This window comes from Mirounga angustirostris, unplaced genomic scaffold, assembly GCF_029215605.1.
Source record: "Mirounga angustirostris isolate CCGP_5_RB_7025 unplaced genomic scaffold, mMirAng1.0.hap1 SCAF_2, whole genome shotgun sequence".
In the NCBI taxonomy this organism is placed as follows: Eukaryota; Metazoa; Chordata; class Mammalia; order Carnivora; family Phocidae; genus Mirounga; species Mirounga angustirostris.
In genome coordinates this window covers 90,601,724-90,622,272 of record NW_026991710.1, presented here as the reverse complement: position 1 = coordinate 90,622,272, position 20,549 = coordinate 90,601,724, and the positions used below count along the sequence as shown (strand labels likewise).

Sequence of the window (20,549 nt, the reverse complement as noted above, 5' to 3'; positions counted from 1 at the left end):
TCAGTCTGCCGAGGGAAGTGGGTGCACAGTTGAGCTGGTATGTGTATTCCAGATCTTTTTTTTTTTTAATTTAAAGATTTTATTTATTTATTTATTTGACAGAGAGAGAGCAGGAGAGCACAGGCAGGGGAACGGCAGAGGGAAGGGAGCAGGGAGCCTGATGTGGGGCTTGATTCCAGGACCCTGCGATCATGACCTGAGCCAAAGGCAGTCCCTTAACTGACTGAGCCACCCAGGCACCCCCGTATTCCAGATCTTTTAACAGATTTCCTCCTATAGAGAACAGTGTATGTGGTAGAGATCTGTTATTTACCACACTATTCTCTCTTCCTCCCTGGGTATACAGCTAGACTATATTTATTAGCCTCCCTTGCAGTTAGGTAGCAACATGGTATTGACAACTGGACACAGATTGTAGGCAGAAGTAATAGATGCACTTCTAGACCTGCTCCCTCCATTATCTTCCTCTGTCTTGTGGTCAGATGCAAAGATCCAGCAGAGGAATCGAAGGTCTAGGAAGCAGTAGAGCCATAAAAAGGAGGAAGTTATTATTTAGGAGTGAACCACCCAGGAAAGATGGCAGGTCAGGAATACCTCCATTGGACTGTTGCATGAATAAGAAGGTTTCATTTCATCAAAATAGCCTCTAAATGCAATAATTAGACTCCCCCGGTTAATGCAATATATGAGGCTATCACAGCTTGATAAAATCTCTAAAATAATTGATCTACCTTAACTCTCTCTTTACTCTTATTAAGTAAACTTTCTTCTTGGAAAGAGATTCCTAATTAGCTGACATGAGTATTCTGGTTCACCTTGGCCAGTATATTTTTATTTGTATAAATTAACAAATTAGCATTCTTATATGTTTGCTTTGTGTGAATAAATCTTCCAAGCCTTGGTTGACCAGGGCTGAATTGATGAAACTGAGCTTTTGAATCTGCAAAACTGAATTCATAATGATCCAATCAAAATTCAAACATTCCGTGAGGCTCAGCTTGAAAGAAGGAAGAAAGTCTCTCTTTCTCTTTGTTATTAAATTTAAAAATATATGCCCATAATTATTTTGACATGAAATATTTAAATATAACTACCATCAAATTATAGTAATATTCTATTTATATGTGGTCGGGACATGGTTATCTAAATCATCCAGAATGTATCCTCAAATCTGCAAGAGTTACGAAAATTGTCATCCCAAAGTCTATCCCATTTCCTATGGCCTAGGCCCTCTCCTAGACACTATACACTTAGAAATACCTATCTTAAAATATTATATTTTAGTAAGATTAGTTATCTGACATCATGTAATAGCCTTCAAGTCTTCTAAATGTTAGAAAGCAGCAGATTAAAAAGCAAGAAGTTGATATACTACTAAATGTAGATGCACTGACAAAGTAGTAGCTGGTACTAAAGATAGAGGCATAACTAAAGGATCTGCAGGCATTCTCGAACAGCACAGCAGGCTGAGGGCAAACCAGCCTCCAATAAGCAAGGACTTACTAAACTCTAAGTAAGTCTTAAGATGTGCACAGAACCTCATTGGCAATAGGGTGGTATTCCTGACCTGCCATCAAGGAGTATGATGCAGAGGTTGTATCTCCAAGGAGTTTGTCATTTACTTAAAAAAGAAAAGACAGAGCAAATGAAGAGTAAATAACAATGATGATATTCAAAATATAAAGAAGGACTGATTAAACCGATAGCATAAAATATACTATACACAGTAAGAAGAGAGATTACACAGGGCAGGTTGGAATCGCCTGAGAAGGGTCTGTGATAGAGGTCCTCGTCTTTTGTTATAAATTACATGTTTAATTTTTTTAATGTTTAAAATATCATGTACAACACAAATGTAAATAAAAGGCCTTGGGGGAAGTCCCAACATTGCCTGGGAAATTTCTAGCTGATGAATCATCAAAGAAACGAAGAAGAGGGCGGGAGGGCTGGTAACCTGAGCTGATTGCCCATTCAGTGCACTTGGGACGTGTTTGTCATCCATGCTCTGAGCTGAGAGCTGAAGATGTCCCCAAACAGGAAACAGGAACTTATTGCATAGCCTAAAAATGGAGCAGGCACTTTGAAGTAGGAAGAGATGTCTAGTTTGTTTCTGGCTAAGTGAGCAGTCATGATTCTGAAATTTCAGATAAAGACAGGTCTGTCATCAAAGCTCTGTGAAAATTAGAGCGTCTTCATTCATTCTTTCACTCATTCATTCAATAAACAATTACTGGGTAACTGCTGAAGATATAGAACAACCACAGCCAAAATAAATAAGCTCCATTTCCTCAAGAAATATTCTATGGGGAGGGGAAAGACAACTAAGTCAATAGTTAGGCCAAAAAAAAAAAAAATGTGTTCAATGTAAAGACAGAGGGATGCAGTTGCTGTGAGAGCTTTCTGCCCTTTCCTACTAGCATTCTCTGTCCAGAGCGTAGTTCCTGTCTGTACTTGGTCAATCTTATCATCCATTTAAACACTACCTTTACCTCCTAGCTCTCAGCCTAGACATCCTTTTCTTTAGTAACCTTTCCTGAACCCCCAAATCTGGGCTGGTGCTTCTTCAGCGAGCCCCCTTGGCTATTACGACACCAGGTACTTCTGACACATATTTGCCCGCTGACGCGTCTGAATCCTCACCAGACAGTAAGCACCAAGAGGGTAAGGATTTTTTTCCCTCAGCATTATCTCCATGCCTACCTCTGTGTCTGGCACATAAGTCAGCTCTCGGTAAATACTTCCTTGAAAGAATTAATTGATTAATTGATTAATAAGGATTAAATTTATTATTCAAATATTCTCTCTAATAAGTACATAATCCATATAAGAAAAATGTTTTATTGTTAACTCTTCAACTTTATTTTATAAAACACTTGAGTAAGCTTTAGTTATCTAGAAAATTCACTTTTTGGAAACCTCATTCCATGAAAATGTTGTTAGCATAGACTAATTATTCATGCTTTTAAATTTGTTAACAGGAAATCAAGCAGCTGCCAAGATTCCTCTAACTCTCAGTTAACCAATGGTAACCAATGGGTAAAAGATGTAGTAATATGTTAAACCAAATTCACTGAACTTCCATTGGAATGGTAGCCTCATTATACCTTTTATCATTGGTATTGCACATTTTTTTTAGGGGGGTGGTAGGGCAGTGGGAGAGGGAGAAAGAATCTTAAGCAGGCTCCACCCTGACATGGGGCTCAATCTCACAACCCTGAGATCATGACCTGAGCCGAAATCAAGAATTAGACACTTAACTGACTGAGCCACCGAGGGGCCCCAGTGGTATTGCACGTTTTAGAAAGTCTTTTTTTTTTTTTTTTGTCTTCTCCATTTTCCATCGGCAAACATGCTTATAAGTAAAAAAAATGGTCATAAGGCAGATCACGGAAGATAGAGCTCAGTATCTAAAACTACAATCATATATAAAAGAGTAAGACAAAATGGCATTGATCTGGGAATTCTAAAAGAATTTGGGAGAAATGTTGACCATAACAATCAAAGTAATTGTTAGTATAAATGATCAAGAGAAAGTTTTACCACAAAGCAACAGAACGGGTTCTTGCCTTGACAGTAGCAAAGCTGGTCAAGTTTATGGTAAAAATAAACACACATACACACAAAAGAACTTATAATAAAAGTAAAAAACCCCAAAGGTGAAAAAAACCTTACTGGATTCACAGAAAAATTTGTACACAAATGTTTATAGCAGCATTAACAGCCAAAAAGTAGAAATAATCCAAATGCTCATCAACTGATAAATAGATGAACAGGAGGTGGCATATCAATATGATATGAATATAATTTGTCAATAAAAAGGAATGAAGTACTGATACATGCTATGACATGGGTGAACCTTGAAAACATTATTCTAAGTGAAAGAAGCCAGTCATAAAATACTACACATATCATTCTAGTTATATGAAATGTCCCAAATAGGCAAATCTATGCAGACAGAAATTAGATTAGCAGCTGCTTAGGGCTGGGGGTATGGGAGGATAGAAGGATTGATAGCTAAAGGGTATGGAATTTCTTTTTGAGGTGATTAAAATGTTCTACATTTGACTATGGTGCTGGTAACACATATCTGCAAATATAATAAAAACCACTGGATTCTACACTTTAAATTGGTGAATTGCACAACAATGTGAATTTTTTTCTCAAAAAAGCTGTTTAAAAATCAATCAGTAGGATAAAAATTTACTTGCTAGGGAAAATCATACCTAATTAATATTTTAGAATATTTTGTAGGAGCAAATAGGCATATGTAAATAAAGGATAAATGATTTACTCTACTTTTATCCCTAAGAAGCCACAGGTGAAGAGTGCATGCCAAATGCTTTTCTGAAACCAACACTGCATGGGATGGGGTGAAGAAGAGGATCATTTGTCTTGGAAAAGAAATGATTTGGAAACACAAAACAAATACAATGGTAAAAGTATAAAAAGGAGGAATCTTCTGGGATGCATGCTAAAACCTGCCCTATTTGTTATTTTTTTCAGCAATCTGGAGGAGAGAACCTGTGATAAGACCTCCTTGTTTTTATATAACTAGATTTTTCAAGAAAGGAAAAGACAAACCAAGGGAGATAAAATACAGAAATATATTTCCAGTTGATTTAAGTAAGCAGAGAAGTGACAGCTGAATTTTAACACAGGCACATGCCAAGTAATTCATTTAGGGAGATGGATGGATGGATGGATGGATGGACGGATGAATGGATGGATGGAAATAGATATAGAGTCTATGGCCCTAGCAGCCTGATGGCAGCGCATCTTGTCGGTCTTGGAAGCTAAGCACGGTCGGAAATAGATATAGATAGTGCCTTGAGCTACTGGTGACAATTTACAACTTAGAAAAGATAATTTGGAGTCATTAAGGATTCTAATTTCATACTGAATTGGAAAAATGATAGGTCTAATTTAATGACAGCATTTTAAGAAACCAGGTTTGTCACATAACCTTTTAAGAAATCCCATGACTTACTTCTCTGATATAAAGAAAAAAAAGTAAAGGAAGAAAAAAAGAAGGAAGGAAGGAAAGGAGGGAAGAAACGAGGAAGGGGGAAAGAAAAAAAAGAAAACTTATACATTGATCATCCAATGGTTGGGTGTGTGACCCTCCTTTGGGTATGGGTATTTGTTATTGTGTCAGTCATGGTAAATTATTAAAAAAAAAAATCGCAAGGTAGTAGAAAATTTCTCATTATTGTAGATAAGGGCTTGAATTCATTGATAAATTACTTAAGAGGTCTCTTTTAGCTGGAATTTACATCATAAATTCCAGCTTTATTGTTGTTTCTTTTTTTTAAAAAGATTTTATTTATTTATTTGACAGAGAGAGACATAGCAAGAGCAGGAACACAAGCAGGGGGAGTGGGAGAGGGAGACGCAGGCTTCCCGCTGAGCAGGGAGCCCGATGTGGGGCTCAATCCCAGGACCCTGGGATCATGACCTGAGCCGAAGGCAGACGCTTAACGACTGAGCCACCCAGGCGCCCTTTATTGTTGTTTCTTTACACTTACATTAGTTTAACGTGGCACATTAATTTCAAAAGAAGAAATACATCAATTGATGACATTTACCTTCTGTTTCTGACCTGTTGTAGATTGTAATACTTGGTACATTATCTTCAGTCCATTTAATTGGAATATTCCATGTGTAACTAAATTTTTTTTAAAAAGAAAAATGTAATTTTTATTACTAAAAAATAAAAACATTTCCAAAATAAAAATACTTAAAAAGCAATAGACAAGCATGTTTTCCTCATAAATGATCATCCAGTGTATAGGATACAATTAATGCAGTTAATATAAAATACTCTTTGGTGATGAAGATAAGCCATATAACTGCTTTCAATTTCTATAAATCTCTAAAATTTGGAACTTTGTATCAACAAATTAGCTAATCATGAAGATTATTTCAATAAAATGCCTTGAGGATTTGAAATAACGATATTGCATAAATATAATACATTATATGTTAACATTGAGCTTTCACACACATACTTGCGCATATTCTAGTATGCTTAGTTTCTGTCAAGGAACACAAAGCATTTTTCAAATTCAAAAGTCAATCTTAAAACACCATGCAGGGAATAACCCATTTTAGAAATTATGTTGACACTCTAATTACACCACCACCATCCAGCCCTTAAAGGTTCTCATGTTCTTTCAATATCTCCTATTTTGCATCATGTGAATCAGGTGTGCTGAAGAGGAAAATCAGACAAGCATGTTTCGGGGGGGTTTAGTGTTCTCATTAGCTACTTAGTATTTTCTTGTGGAGCGAGGGGAAGAGGTTAGCTTTGTACTTTGGTATGATATATACTTAACATTTTAGTCTTGAAATCTCATAAAAGAGGTCTTAAATTGCTTTGTTTGTTCTCATATCATGTACTATCAATCAGAAAATACAAGAGACCTAGAAAGAAGGTGAATCTGTGTTTGAATTTGGGTTCCAACTCAAAGTTTGCCTTGTTTTTCTTCATCTGTGATCATTCAAGTCCCCGACAGAGAATGGGGAATGATATTTCTCCTTTTCAAGATATAATAAAACTTATGTAATTCAGGGAGAATACATTTTTTTAAGATTTATTTATTTCAGAAAGAGAGCGTGCGTGAGTGGAGAGAGGTGCAGAGGGAGAGGGAGACAAGCAGACTCCCCGCTGAGCAGGAAGCCTTCAGCTGGCTCCATCCCAGGACCCTGAGATCAGGACCTGAGCCAAAATCAAGAATCGGAGGCTCAACAGACTGAGCCAACCAGGTGCCCCAAGGGGAGAATACATTTTGCCATCTACACGAAAGAAGTAATTCTTTGTTTTATCACTGTTGAAACGTTTTATAAGATTGAGTTGTTAGTAACTTTCTTTGAGGATTTTATTGCTGTGGAATGTTTTTGGCTCCAAGTTCCATAGGACCAATACATACATTGTTTCTTGGGTCATGTTGCAAGCATTGTCAGTGCTCTACCCTTATCCCCTTGAATCTCTTTGTCATTTTTGTACCCCCCAGATCCCAAAGTGCTCTCCTTGCCCACAGCCAAGCGCCTGGGTCTCTCTGTTAGAGGACTGCCCTCTAGCGGACTGGGCAAGGAAAGCCAGCAGTTCCTTGGATTTACATTCTTGGCTGCCGCCCTCGGCCAGTGATGGATGGGCGTTGAGACTCTTCCTTGCCGCATCTGTCAGGACCACTCTACAGCACTGTCCCCGCTGGATAGTTATCCTCCATAGCACCTGCTCGATATTGCACTCGGCTGCTTGATTGCCCACGACCCACTCCCCTTCCAGGCTTTCTTAGAAACACTTCCTGGTGAGTAGCTTTCACTTGAATCATCACCTCAGCATCCACTTTTAGGGAGGCCCACCTAAGAGCGATCCCTTGCAGCTTCTCAACAGATAGACAAACAAGCACCTTTTAAAGGTCACACCCTATCTACATATTTCACTCTTTCACTGCTCTTCCGTTCTGGTGCTGCCACATAAAAGAACATTTCTTCCCCTGTCTACATTTCCCCAATGCTGCCCTGACTGAAAGGACGGAGCACGCAAGCGTCTGGATGCCCAAGTGCACAGTCAGGATTTCGTATCTTGACTCTTCCCCCGTAAAACATGGTGTCTGGGACGACAATGTGCCTAAAAGTGGACATGAGATATACTACTTAGTTATGTAAAAAAAAAAAAAAAAAAAATTTGCTCTGAAGTCTTAGGGGATCACAAGACTAAAAGGATAGGGGGTTGAGGCTATATAATTTTCTAGTTTTAGAATCCCTTACAGGATCTAATCTAATCTGAGTAAAATAGTAGATTTGAGTACAAAATATCAAGAAATGGAAATTACATAAATGGAATGGGAGAGTCTTCTATGTGTTACCTAAAATTTAGGAGGATCGGATTTCATTTTTAAAGGTATGAGTCGGGGCGCCTGGGTGGCTCAGTCGGTTAAGCGTCTGCCTTTGGCTCAGGTCATGATCCCAGGGTCCTGGGATCGAGCCCCACATCGGGCTCCCTGCTCGGCGGGAAGCCTGCTTCTCCCTCTCCCACTCCCCCTGCTGTGTTCCCTCTCTCGCTGTGTCTCTCTCTGTCAAATAAATAAAATCTTAAAAAAAAAAAAAAAAGAAGAAGAAAAAAAATAAAGGTATGAGTCACTTTTTTGTATCTAACACTGTAACAAACTTTGGTAGTATTAAACACGGTCAACCTAATTTTCACTAAAGAAATTGACTTCGATTGCCCCAAAATAACATGCCTACTCCCTTTTTCCCCCTATTTACATTGAGTGGACTGCCAAAGACATGTTCCTGATAGAGAATTCCCCCTAATGGAGACAGGAAATGTGTTTGTTTCTAAGAGATGGTTGAGACCATAGTGTTAAAACAATAACTTAAACACGTGTGGGCCATTTGCATTGTACAAAGTTTCTGGTCAGTAAGAATTCCCTAATCTTGGAATATTTAAGCAGTGAGAAAGGGGAGGGGGCCATTGAGTTTAACCACATTTCCCACCAGACAGAAATATATCTGGATAGAGAGTAGGTGAACACTAGGATTGGAGAAAGGGCTAATTCCTTTCTGGGGTCATGAGGGCATATGTTATGATCTAGGTTTTTCAATCAAGTAAAAAATCATGAAGGATCACTTTTGATGTAATGTTTTCTCTCTTATTTGTTCAGGAGCTGCTATAGATTTTTAACAAATGTTCTCAACAGGATAGCACATGTTTTCTGGGTTTATTTTCTTATGCATATATAACTTTTTTTTTTACAAAAATAGAGCGAGTAGATTGATTTTATGATAAGTGATCACTAAAAAATCATGTTATCTATGAATCTAAATAAAATAAAAATAGTAACTGAAGGTAAAAACTAAAGAAAATATTAGAGAAAAGTATAAATGTTAATATAGTTCCATGTTCTAAATCTCAATGAATACAATTTAAAGATTTGTTATAACTGAAAAAGTGAAGACCTGATAATACACTTCATTTGCGGGGTAATAAAATTTTTATTTGTGTGGAGAGGAATGCATAACCAAGGAGTAATTTAAACAATGCAATCCCACCAGTTTAAAAACAGTGTTCAGGGGCGCCTGGGTGGCTCAGTCGTTGGGTGTCTGCCTTCGGCTCAGGTCATGATCCCAGAGTCCTGGGTTCAAGCCCCACATGGGGCTCCTTCCTCAACGGGAAGCCTGCTTCTCCCTCTCCCACTCCCCCTGCTTGTGTTCCTGCTCTCACTATCTCTCTGTAAAATAAATAAATATTTTTAAAAAAATAATAAAATAAATAAAGGGCGCCTGAGTGGCTCAGTTGGTTAAGCGACTGCCTTCGGCTCAGGTCATGATCCCGGAGTCCCGGGATCAAGTCCCGCATTGGGCTCCCTGCTCAGCAGGGAGCCTGCTTCTCCCTCTGACCCTCCCCCCTCTCATGTGCTCTCTGTCTCTCTCATTCTCTCTGTCTCAAATAAATAAATAAAATCTTTAAAAAACAAATAAATAAATAAATAATAAAATAAAATAAATAAAAATAAAAACAGTGTTCAGTATGTCTTTGGCTTAACAAATCAGTGGATACATATGACAGAAGGGAATTACTACAAAGCTTTCCTAGTGGAAGTTTGTTTCTCAAGAGAGAAATCTTTGTAATTTTAATACCCAAAGGCTATTAAATAGCAGTATTAAATATGGCCAATCTAATTTGCTAGAACATAAAACAGTAACTATAAAATAAACAGTTTATAGTTAACAGTATGATAGCACAAATTATTATGTGGATTTTCATAACTGAATTATCACCTATGTCAGATTGAATCATTCATACATTATGAAGAGGATAGAGTGGAAACAAAGCTCTTCTATCATAATCTTCCTTTTCCAAAATAAAGAGAAGATAAAGAAGTATAAACAGACACTCCCTGACTGATCTCATTTGGTCTAGGAACTCAAATTTCCTTTGTTTTGGCATGAGCTATTAATTTTCAGAATTTGCATACAGCAAGATACCCAGTTCCTCTGAGTGTCATTTACGGTGCTGGAGCTGAGTGTCTGATGGTTCCCAAAGAGGCTGATCACCGGCCTCAATAAGGTGAGCACCACTGGCTTTCTTGATGTTCTTCCAGTTCACATGCCAACCAGTATCTTGAAAGTAGCTAATTTAGTAATTCTGAGTGCTCTTCATTCTCTGATGCCTTGGACAGGAAGTCCAATTTGAATTTTGGCAATTTGGAGTTGTTGGAAACACCCAGGTGTGCTATTAGTGTGACTTAATTTTCAAAGCCCTGAATCGGAAGCCAGGAAACAGGGTCTAGAGTACATATGATAAGTGGGTCTCTAAAGATCTTTCAGTTCTCTAGAAATTTGGCTATGACCACTATAGAACAAGATGAGAACAATATTCTAAAATGAGATGGTTATCTGAAAATTCATCCAATACAGTTCCCTGCATATCATTTTTTCTCTAGTGAGAAATTTGAGCTCAACCTCATCTTCAGGACACCTGCCACACCCCTCTGACTCACGGCCACTCTCCTTGTGCAGACCCCATCCTCTGGCTCATCTCTCATGTGAGTCACTCACTCCAGTTACCATACTAACTGGCCTCCCTGCTCCCACTCTTGCCCCACTCCGACCTACTCTCTATAATGCAACCAGAGGGGAACTTTGAAAAATGTAAAGGTGAGCCTGCTAATTCTTCCTCTTTGAAGTCCTTGAATTTGCACACTATTGTTCAAAATCTTGAACAGGATGTGCATGCCTGGCCCCTGCCTTCCCCTCTCACCGCTGTGCCCAGTGCCTCTCTGCTGTTCAGCTTCTTGGACCCAGACCACCAGTGTTCAAATCCAAGTGCCATCATTTACACTCTGTGCAACCTTGAATAAGTTACTTCATCATTTTCAGTTATTTCTCCCACCTGTTATAATAAAATGCTCTAAAGTGCTTAAAGTAGTGCCAGCTACTTAGTAAATGCTCAGTAAGTGTTGCATATTATATGGGTAATGCCACTTTTTAAACTCCGGAGCCTTCATACATGTAGTTTCTGTCTTGAACACCCGTCCCGCCATGGTCATCCCCTCATATGAACCTACACAGCTTAAATCTCACTTCTTCAAGGAAGAAAGTCTTCTGTGGCCCTCCCTCCTCAAGCACACCTCCTGACCCACCTGTTAATTCAGGCTCAGTGTATCAGGGGGCACATATGACTGGAGAGCGTAATCATTGTGAAACTCCCCAAGGAAAGCTTGTTTCACAAGAAAGAAACATTTTTAAGTTTTAATATCTAAAGGCTCCAGCAGTATTAAATTTGGCCAATCTTAGTTCGCTAAACCATAAAACAGTAACTATAAAAGAACCAGCTTATAGATATTCTAGGACGCCTTTGTCACACCCTATAATTCTCCTTCCTCATGTTATCTTAATTGCTACCAGATCATTGATCTTGTGATGATTTATATATAAGTAACTATATAATAAGAGCAGTGAGACTATTAAAAAGGAGATAAAGAGGGCAAAGGGCCTTTTCACTGCAAAACGGGCAGTGGAGATTAGAGATCATCAGAAGTGGCAGTGGGTGCAAAAGTCTCTCTACCAAACTGAGTATTCAGAAGTTGAAAGAAGAGACCATCAAAACTGGCATGCGTGATGGGTGTTAGTTGAACCTATGGTGGGAATCACTTCACGATATACCTAAATCAAACCATCATGTTTTACGCCTTAAACTATACATGACGCAATTATTTCTCAATGAAACTGGAAAAAAAAACTGGCAAGGGTGAAATTAGATCACTATCCAGGCTACCAGTGCCACACGTGCCATGTTGTTGCCATTTAGCCAGGATCCTGTCTAGGCGGGGGCTCATCTGCGTAACGGGTGGCCGAGATGGTATCCCTAAAGTGATATACCCAGGTTTTTGTGGCCAGCCCCATACCAGAGGTCCTGAGATCCTGGTTTTTTTCTCTTCTTTTGGCAGCAATTGGCACCCCAGAAGTGCATACAAAAATAACTAGTCATACAGAAATGGATATACTATTAAGACTTTCTGTACAAGCTATATTCACACAAGTGTCATCAGTGTAAAATCACGGGCTGTGTCGCACATGTTTTGTCAGTTTTTATAATATCTGCAACATTTTCAAAAATCTGGGAAATTTATATGCAACTAATGAATCATTGAACCAAAAACTAGTGATGTACTAAATGTTGGCTAATTGAATTTAAATTTAAAAAAAGGAAAAAAAATCTGGCAAATTAGAGGGAAATGACATTGTATTTATAATTTTAACTGAAATTGTTAGGACACCTTAACTCAATAGTCCTGTTTAAATGTCTAGAAAAGTCTTGAGTTTGTAAAGTCAAAGGTTCGGTTCTCAATATGCTGAAAATGCCCAAGAAATTTGATATACTCTATGAATTTTAATTTGTTAGATTCATAAAAACATATAGGAAGTTCTTTTAAATTCGGTTTATAAATCTGTGTCTTTAGCTGTTTGTATTTCAAAATTATAAATGGGATTTAATAAAATTTTACGTGGTGATGTTCAGAAGTTCCTTATAAATGATATTAGCAAGAGAATTTGAGTGATCAAGTTTATAATTGCTGTTTAATATTCAGGAGATTTTCCTTTGTGCAATTTATAAATAGAAACATCCTCATCAAAAACTAGAAAGACTGCCATTGAAAAACCAGTCTCCTTTTCCACCCTTCCCACAGGCCGGCCCCTCTCTCAGAAGTATCTTCCTTTAAAAAGTACTTCTGGATTTGATTCTCCTGATGGCTAATTCTGTAACTCTAAATAGCTCTCTCTCTCTTTTTTTTTCCCAGATAGTATTTGTTAACTCATCCATGAGACGGGGTGATTTAGTTTACTTATACTAATTTATCTTCCATTCCCCCATTAACAGTCAAAATTTAAGAAAGTAAAATTATTATTAGATTTCTATAGGTTGTAATTGTTCCTTTCAATAATGTACTCAAGCTGTCATTTCCTGTCTCATAAATTTTAGTATTGCTACTCTCTCCTAACCGTAAAATAGGAGATTTTACCCCTACCTACCTTAGTGAAGAGAAACTGTAGGGTATCCTATGAATATGCTGGTAAATACTTAATAACTGGCTCTTGGGGGGGGAGGGTGCGGAATTGAACACAGTATTTGCTGGTTTCCATTAACTCACCACATGATCTATTTCAAGCTACCAGCATGATGGCGCTGAGTTGGGATTAGCGTCAGCACCACGCACACCACTGAATTAGGACCCAACGCTTCCTTCCACCTCTCCTCCCTCTTCCACCTCCTTTCTTCTGCCAGCTTTTTTCCTTGTTACAACGTTAAGACTGCTTATATTTACAATCTTCTCTGCCACTGTAACAAAATCGTTATGTTATTCATCCCTGATTATAAAAGTTAAAAGCCAATAAGTAACATTTATGAAATTATACTATTGTATACATATTGTTAGCCAAGAAGTGTGTTAGAGTTACATTTCCTTCTCTATAGGCTGATTTCATGGCCCCCTGAGTCATTTAAATAAAAATTTACCCTAATACCCTAACATAAGGGTCAAATGGACTCCTTTTTCTTGTCTTTATCAATGGCATAAAATTGTTCTACCTTCTTTATATTTTTGGATCACAATTTTTACATACAGCCTTGATTTGGTTTCTCTAGTTTTCTTCTTTACAGTTGACTTAACTGATGGGCCTTCACCAGCTCCTCAGGTTTTTTCATCCTCTCAACCATACTTGCTTTTTCCTGGTGATCACCTACCTGAGCCCAGTCATCCGGCTCTTACGCATGGCACCCCGTGAGCCCGTTGGCTCACTAATGGCCGGCATTTCCTGTCATGGTTTTCCTTGTTTGGATGCGTTGTTTCCTGGATCCACGTCTTCTTCTTCTTTTTTTTTTTTTTGGTTTATCCATATTTTTCCTCTTCTTCCTCCCCTAGTAACTTTCTAGGAAGTGCTGTGTGGAAAGCATTTTCTGGGCCTACATGTTTGAAAATGTCTTTGTTGTGCTTTTGCATTTGGTTTAGTTTGTGTGGAGAATTGGAGGCTGAAAATATTTTTTACTTCAACCATTTTAGATGATTGTTCCATTCATGAGGATGTAGCTAGGTATATATATTTTTTTCCTTTTTTGTACTGTATAGTCAATGAACTTTTTAATCAGAATCCCTGTGTCCTTTATTATTTCTTTGATATGATTTGCCTCTCAAGTTTCTCTGTTTTCTTTTTTGAGAGACATCTATTAGTTGGGTGCTGGACACTGCATATTTGTCTTCTCTTTCATATTTGTCAGTTCTGTGTGTTTGCCCTATAACTTGAGACAGTTCCCCAAATTTATTTCTACTTGCTTGATTAATTCTTTGACAACCAAAAATTTAACCTTCCAGAGCAATTCTATATTCTAAGTTTGTTTTGTCAAAGACATTCTGCTCTTAGTAAATGGGTGTTAATAGCTTCTTTGATCTCCGAATGTATTTCACAAATTTATTTTCTATTTCCTCAATTACGTTTCTTATAGAGACAATTTTTTGTTTGTTCAAGTGAGATTTTACCTTTTATGATTTTAGGTTTTTTTTTTTTTTTATGTGTTGTGTGATCTTAATGGCCCACCCATATTTTAGAAAGAAGGACTAAATTAATTATTCTTTGCATCTTGCTTGTAATCCCTCTGCTGTTGAGAGGGGAGGTGTCTTTTTGAAACAAGCTCTTCCTCTGAACAGGATGTCTGACTGGGAGCTCTGTGTATGTATAAGGGGAGCTAGCAGCTCTAGCCCATCCATCCCACAAATGCCATAAGGAAGAAAGCTTTACTCTGGGCTTCCTAACCAAATGGAAATCCTTAGCTCTCCTCCACTGTTTTAGTCAATTTACTTGGGGCGGGGTGGCGGTGGGGGGTGGTGGTGGCAAGAGCCTTTGGATTTTTGCCTTGGGTCATTGCCAGGCTTCTGGCAGACTTCTGAGAGCTCTGAACAGAGAAAAGGATGGTAGTAGATGGAGGGAAAATGGAATGGGGGTGTGTCTGACTGGCACAATTGTCCTGAGTCTAGACTTCAAATTAATTGCCCTATTTTCAGCCTCACGTCTCATTCCTGCACTCCACTGTTCATGCTGACAGTGAGCCCAGAGCCTGCCTAGGGATAGGGAAGGTATTTCTACCTCTACCACAAGTCCCTTTTTATCTAACTGCATCTTCCTTAGTTTGTTTGTTTTCTACCAATATTTCTCCTTCTGGCTTGTCTTCTAGAATTCTGTGATGTATATTGCCCTTCCTCTTTATTTTCTTTCCTTTATGGGTTTATTTCTTTTAGCACTTCTGTTCCTTTATTAAGTGATTTCTGGGAAGAACAGGACTTGGATACATGTGCTCAGTCCACCATTTTGAACCTGGAGACCACGGAGCTCCCTTTGAATGCTTTTGTTTCCCTAAAGACACTGTGTTTTTATATTATCACCCATCCATCATGTACTGAAGAGCAAGATCCAAGCAAATGGCCAATATTTCCATCAAATTTCTGCTTTACTCTTGAAATGCATTATAGATCCTTACCCAAGAGGTGAATGTGGCTCAGAAAGATTAGCTCTTGAATCCAACAGAAAGCGTTTCTGTGTGATGTTCCTCCTATCTTTGACATTAAGTACAGGATAACCCATCTGTTTGGTCCACGTATCCATTACTTCTTTCACTGGTAGATTACTTGCCTGATATTTAAAAAACATGAGGAATAATTAACAAATTAGGTGAATAAAAAGATAGAAGAGTCAGATAAAGAAATGATTGATAAATCATTTGTTAATCAGACAAAGAAATACTTGGGGATATACTCCTTACCTCTTCAAGTGCTCCCCAAAAATCTTCAGTTTTTGCATTCTTGAATTTGTATTTTTCCAAGTAAGTCTGTACATGAAAGAGAACAAGTATTTTAGAAGTCAATGTATGGGGGCACCTGGATGGCTCGGTCAGTTAAGCATCTGCCTTCGGCTCAGGTCATGATCTCAGGGTCCTGGGATCAAGCCCTGATTCGGGCTCCTTGCTCAGCGGGGGAGTCTGCTTGTCCCTCTCACTCTCCCTCTATGTTCACTCTCTCTCTTAAATAAATAAATTTTTTTAAAAAAATTTTAAAAAGAAGTCAATGTATGCTTTTCTCATACTTCTACAACATGAGCTGAACCCTTAGACATATCTCATTCTAGGGGCACCTGGGTGGCTCAGTCGTTAAGCATCTGCCTTCGGCTCAGGTCATGATCCCAGGGTCCTGGGATCAAGTCCCACATCGGGCTCCCTGCTCTGCGGGAAGCCTGCTTCTCCCTCTCCCACTCCCTCTGCTTGTGTTCCCTCTCTCGCTGTGTCTCTCTGTCAAATAAATAAAAAAATCTTTAAAAAAAAAAGACATATCTCATTCTAATGTATAATATGGCAACTGTATAATATGGCAACATAATCTTAATGTATAATATGGCAATAATATGGCTAGAATAAAATAAAATGATACATTGTATACAAAATATCTTGTAACCCATAAAACATTGTACAAATAATTTATTTGTAAAGCACAATTGTTTTTCTTTATTAATTATATAGCTTGTTCTTTTTTATAGTCTAATGGAATTGTGGGCAGGAGAGGAAAAGCTTAATTTTTTCAGGAGAAGAAGTATAAGATGCTTAAGGGCATCCAAGTGTTCAGCCAACAGTCAGCAGTCCACAACATTTGTGATCCAATATGACAAGAGATCCCTAATTCTATGATCTTCACTTAGTGGTGCTAACCTATCAGTGCCAGCTACATCCCTACCTTCATTTACAGGGGCGTTTTCTTATTTCAGACACTAGATGACCCATTACACATGAGTGATTGAGGCAACATACAAAGATAAAACAGGTGAGCTTGGCTCTAAGCCAGGGCTCAGGAAACTTTTTCTGTAGAAAGCTGCATTGTAAAGATTTTCAGTTCGGGGGGCTCTCTAGTGTCTGTTGCATCTATTCAACTCTGCCTCCATAGAACAAAAGCATCCGTAGATAATATGTAAATGAATGACCATGGCTGTCTTCCAATAAAACATCATTTATGTGCTCTGATATTTGAATTTCATATAACTTTCACGTGTCATGAAATATTCTTCTTTTGATTTTTCAAGCATTCAAAATTGTAAAAGTGATTTTGTTTGCAGACCTTACAAAAATCGGTGGTGGGCCAGATTTGGCCCCAGGTCACAGTTAGTAGACCCCTGCTTTAAAGAAATGGATATATGATGTTTTGAATAATAAGAATGATGATCATGATCATGGATAAATTGGGGAAATTATTCTCTTTAAAGACTGTCTTCACTCTTCAATTATTTTTAAAATAATGAATTTTTAAACTACAAGCCTCTCCCCTTTGGCAATTCTGTTCACAAAATCTCTGTATATGAGTTTTCAGATATAATGTGGTGTGTCCATAAAGAAAATTCCCAATTTTCTCCTACCCTCATAATTGTGGTTTCTCCAGGAAACCGTCCAAAGTTCCTGCCATATCATGACTTTGTTGCTGTGAGGAATTGTCCCATTTAAAATATGGACATCTTCGATAGAAATAAACCTTCTTAAATGTTCCTTGAGCTTCAAAGAAAATAACCAATGGTTGACTTTGCACTTGACATTTTTACTGTAAGTTGCTATAATTTTCAAGAGGCAATGTGCGTAAGTCACATTATCTTCTAAATTCCTTTCCTTTCAGGCACAGAGAGATAAAACAGGGTTAGCAGTACCACTCGAGAAGCCTGGACGAGAGTTGAGACCAGTTTGGAATGCTGCCTTCGTATTTGTTCTTTTGATGAGGTCACTACTCAGCACTACCACTGGAGGGCAGCCAGAGGAAAGGAGAAGACATGAAAGGCACATACTCGATATTCAGTTTTAGGTATTTGTTCCAGAGCTTTGCACAAATCATTCATTCTAAATAAAATAATGGGAGACTTGGAATAGTAATGATTAATTATAACCATAGTTACCTGTTAATGACACTTTCTAGTGAGTAGTAGCATCTTAAAATTAATGTAGAGGAGTTTATTTGTATACTCACAGTGTCTTGAGCTTAGAACGTGCAATCTTGGAACTAGAGGGATTTAAAATATTATCTAACACAACTCTCACATTTTTAGGGGTGTCAGAAACTGGTGCCCATAGAGGTGAAGAGAGTTTCCTGCGGTAACCTTGAAAGAATTCTGACTCCTGGACGCGTTTGTACGGGTTTCAGTGGTGGTGTTATTATTACTGCTTTTTAAATAAACTGCAGTTTCTTGCTTCTCCTGAACTACAGGCTACATGGACATTTATATAAACATTCTATTAAAAGACATCAATTTTATTTTGTCTAGATTAGTGCACTTCTGAATAGCCTATATTAAGAAATTTCTTTCTTGGGGCGCCTGGGTGGCTCAGTCATTAAGCGTCTGCCTTTGGCTCAGGTCATGATCTCAGGGTCCTGGGATCGAGCCCCACATCGGGCTCCCTGCTCTGCGGGAAGCCTGCTTCTCCCTCTCCCACTCCCCCTGCTTGTGTTCTCTCTCTCGCTGTGTCTCTCTGTCAAATAAATAAATAAAATCTTAAAAAAAAAAAAGAAATTTATTTCTTCACCTTGAATAATCACAACGCAGTCATTCCACTCAAAATTTTATGGTGACCTAGGTCCCCCAATAATAGTCCCTCACTAGTTGGTATTGGTGTGGCAAGCACAAAAGGAAAGGAGCCCTGTTTCTGTAACTAGTATCCCAGGAAGGGAAAGGGCCATGTTCCAACTGAGCCATTCCTGTCCTATCAAGGATACAGCTGATACTAAGAGAAGAAGAAAGGATGGATACATTTCTCAGCTTGATTTCATGACCATGTACTGTTACGAACGCCCCATTATCTATTATGATTTTTTATGCACAAGCACAGACTTAAAGATTTTCCAGGTGATGGTTTTGCCCTTATTTCCCTGCACTCTGCACCTCCTTTGATGTCTGAGATGGGGGTTGGGGGAAGGTGATGAGCACGAAGGAGAGCAGACAGCTGGCCATCCCCAGATGGGGATGCCACATCAGGTTAGCTAATGAAGAGTCACTATGGACAGAAAATTAGTATTTTCAAAGGAAAAATTTTGAACGGTATCACAGAGTGTGGGATTTAGGGGCAGCAATCATAGTGTGATGATAACTCAAGGAGAGATACTATTCGGATACTGGAATGAAGGAAAGGAATGTTCCAATTGATTTGAGAGCTATTGAGTGTGGTCTATACTGATCATATACCATTTTCAGATATGAGCTAGTGTATGAAGATTGTAGGGAAAAAGTGAGTGTTTTAGTGGGGTTTTTTTTTTTTTTGGTAAATTTATTCCACAGCACTATGATGGCATGAAAAAATTAATACTTATTCATCCTAGTTCAGTTTCTAGATCCATCTATAGTCACAGGGTGGAGGAAGACAGTTTTCACCTAAGAAATATTAGTTTTAGACAGGGAGACTGGCTTTTTAATTAATTATACCATAGATACCGGGCTAAAGGAAATACGAGAGTATTTCTGAATTATTAGAATAGCTATTCACTTTTAAAGACTCTTTTGGTCCATCTCTAGAAATTACCATAAAAATCATTTAATTTGAAGTCAGCTTTGAAGATTCCAAGAATGTGTTACTGATCAGTTTAATTTAGAATGAAAGCTCTGCAAGTGGAATTTTCACTGAATTTTTTAAAAGAATTGTCTTTGTTTTTTTTCTATATTTTATACTATTTATTATAGGCCATTCACTAACTCAAGAAGCATTTTTTGGATTGCCTAACATGTGTAATGCATTCTACTAGGCCCTGGAGTATACGCAAAGATATAGAAGACCGAGTTCCTCACTGAAGGTGCTCACAGTGAGAGAAGATATGAAGAAATGTGAGTTTGAAGCCAACGGAAAAGTTACAAGATGTTCTAATGTGCACATAAGAATAAGCACATAGCTTTTCCCTTTCGGCCAGTGTCCACACAGAATATTTTATTAATGGACAAAAGGAGTAAAATGTATGGATATACTCCCTGAATATTTCCCAAGTCCTGGTCCTATTTCTTACTTTGGTAGTCACCTAGAAATTTTAGCATTGGGTAGAAGGGGACTGTCTCCTTTTGGGAGAGCATAGAGAGTGCCGGATGCCATATAAGAAGACTTAATAGTAGCGAGAGCTGAAGGAATGGGGAGCAGGCATTGTCCTGGGGAATCACATCGAAAAGACGTACTAGCACTCTTTAGAAAAGCTGGCAGGGGGCTACTCTGACCTGTTCTCTGCCTTCTGGACTGGCCACCATCACCACCGCTCTGCTGAGCAACCTGGGGCATCACAGCAGGGAGGAGGCAGTTGAGAGGGGGAAAGTAAGAAGCCAATTCCATCTCTAGGCTACAGTGGGGCCAACCTGCAGACAGGACAGTTGCAGAGACAGATTGTAGCAACACTGACAATATAAAACCCTGAGAGACTTGGCTTAGGTTTTGCTAGAAATTAAAGATGAAACTGAAATATCCCCTGGAGTAATCACCTTAAGTTGGATGTGTGAGA

General features: G+C 38.4%; 1 protein-coding gene across 1 annotated transcript in view; it reads right to left on the bottom strand.

Moving 5' to 3' along the window:
* Positions 1-20,549, bottom strand: part of ENPEP (glutamyl aminopeptidase) — an 89,130-nt gene that overhangs the window by 29,090 nt on the left and 39,491 nt on the right. The window contains exons 9-11 of the mRNA XM_045880589.2: positions 15,821-15,886; positions 15,539-15,690; positions 5,586-5,665 (exon numbers count right to left, since the gene is read on the bottom strand). Coding sequence (XP_045736545.1) covers positions 5,586-5,665; positions 15,539-15,690; positions 15,821-15,886 — 298 coding nt within the window. The remainder of the gene's footprint in view (positions 1-5,585; positions 5,666-15,538; positions 15,691-15,820; positions 15,887-20,549) is intronic.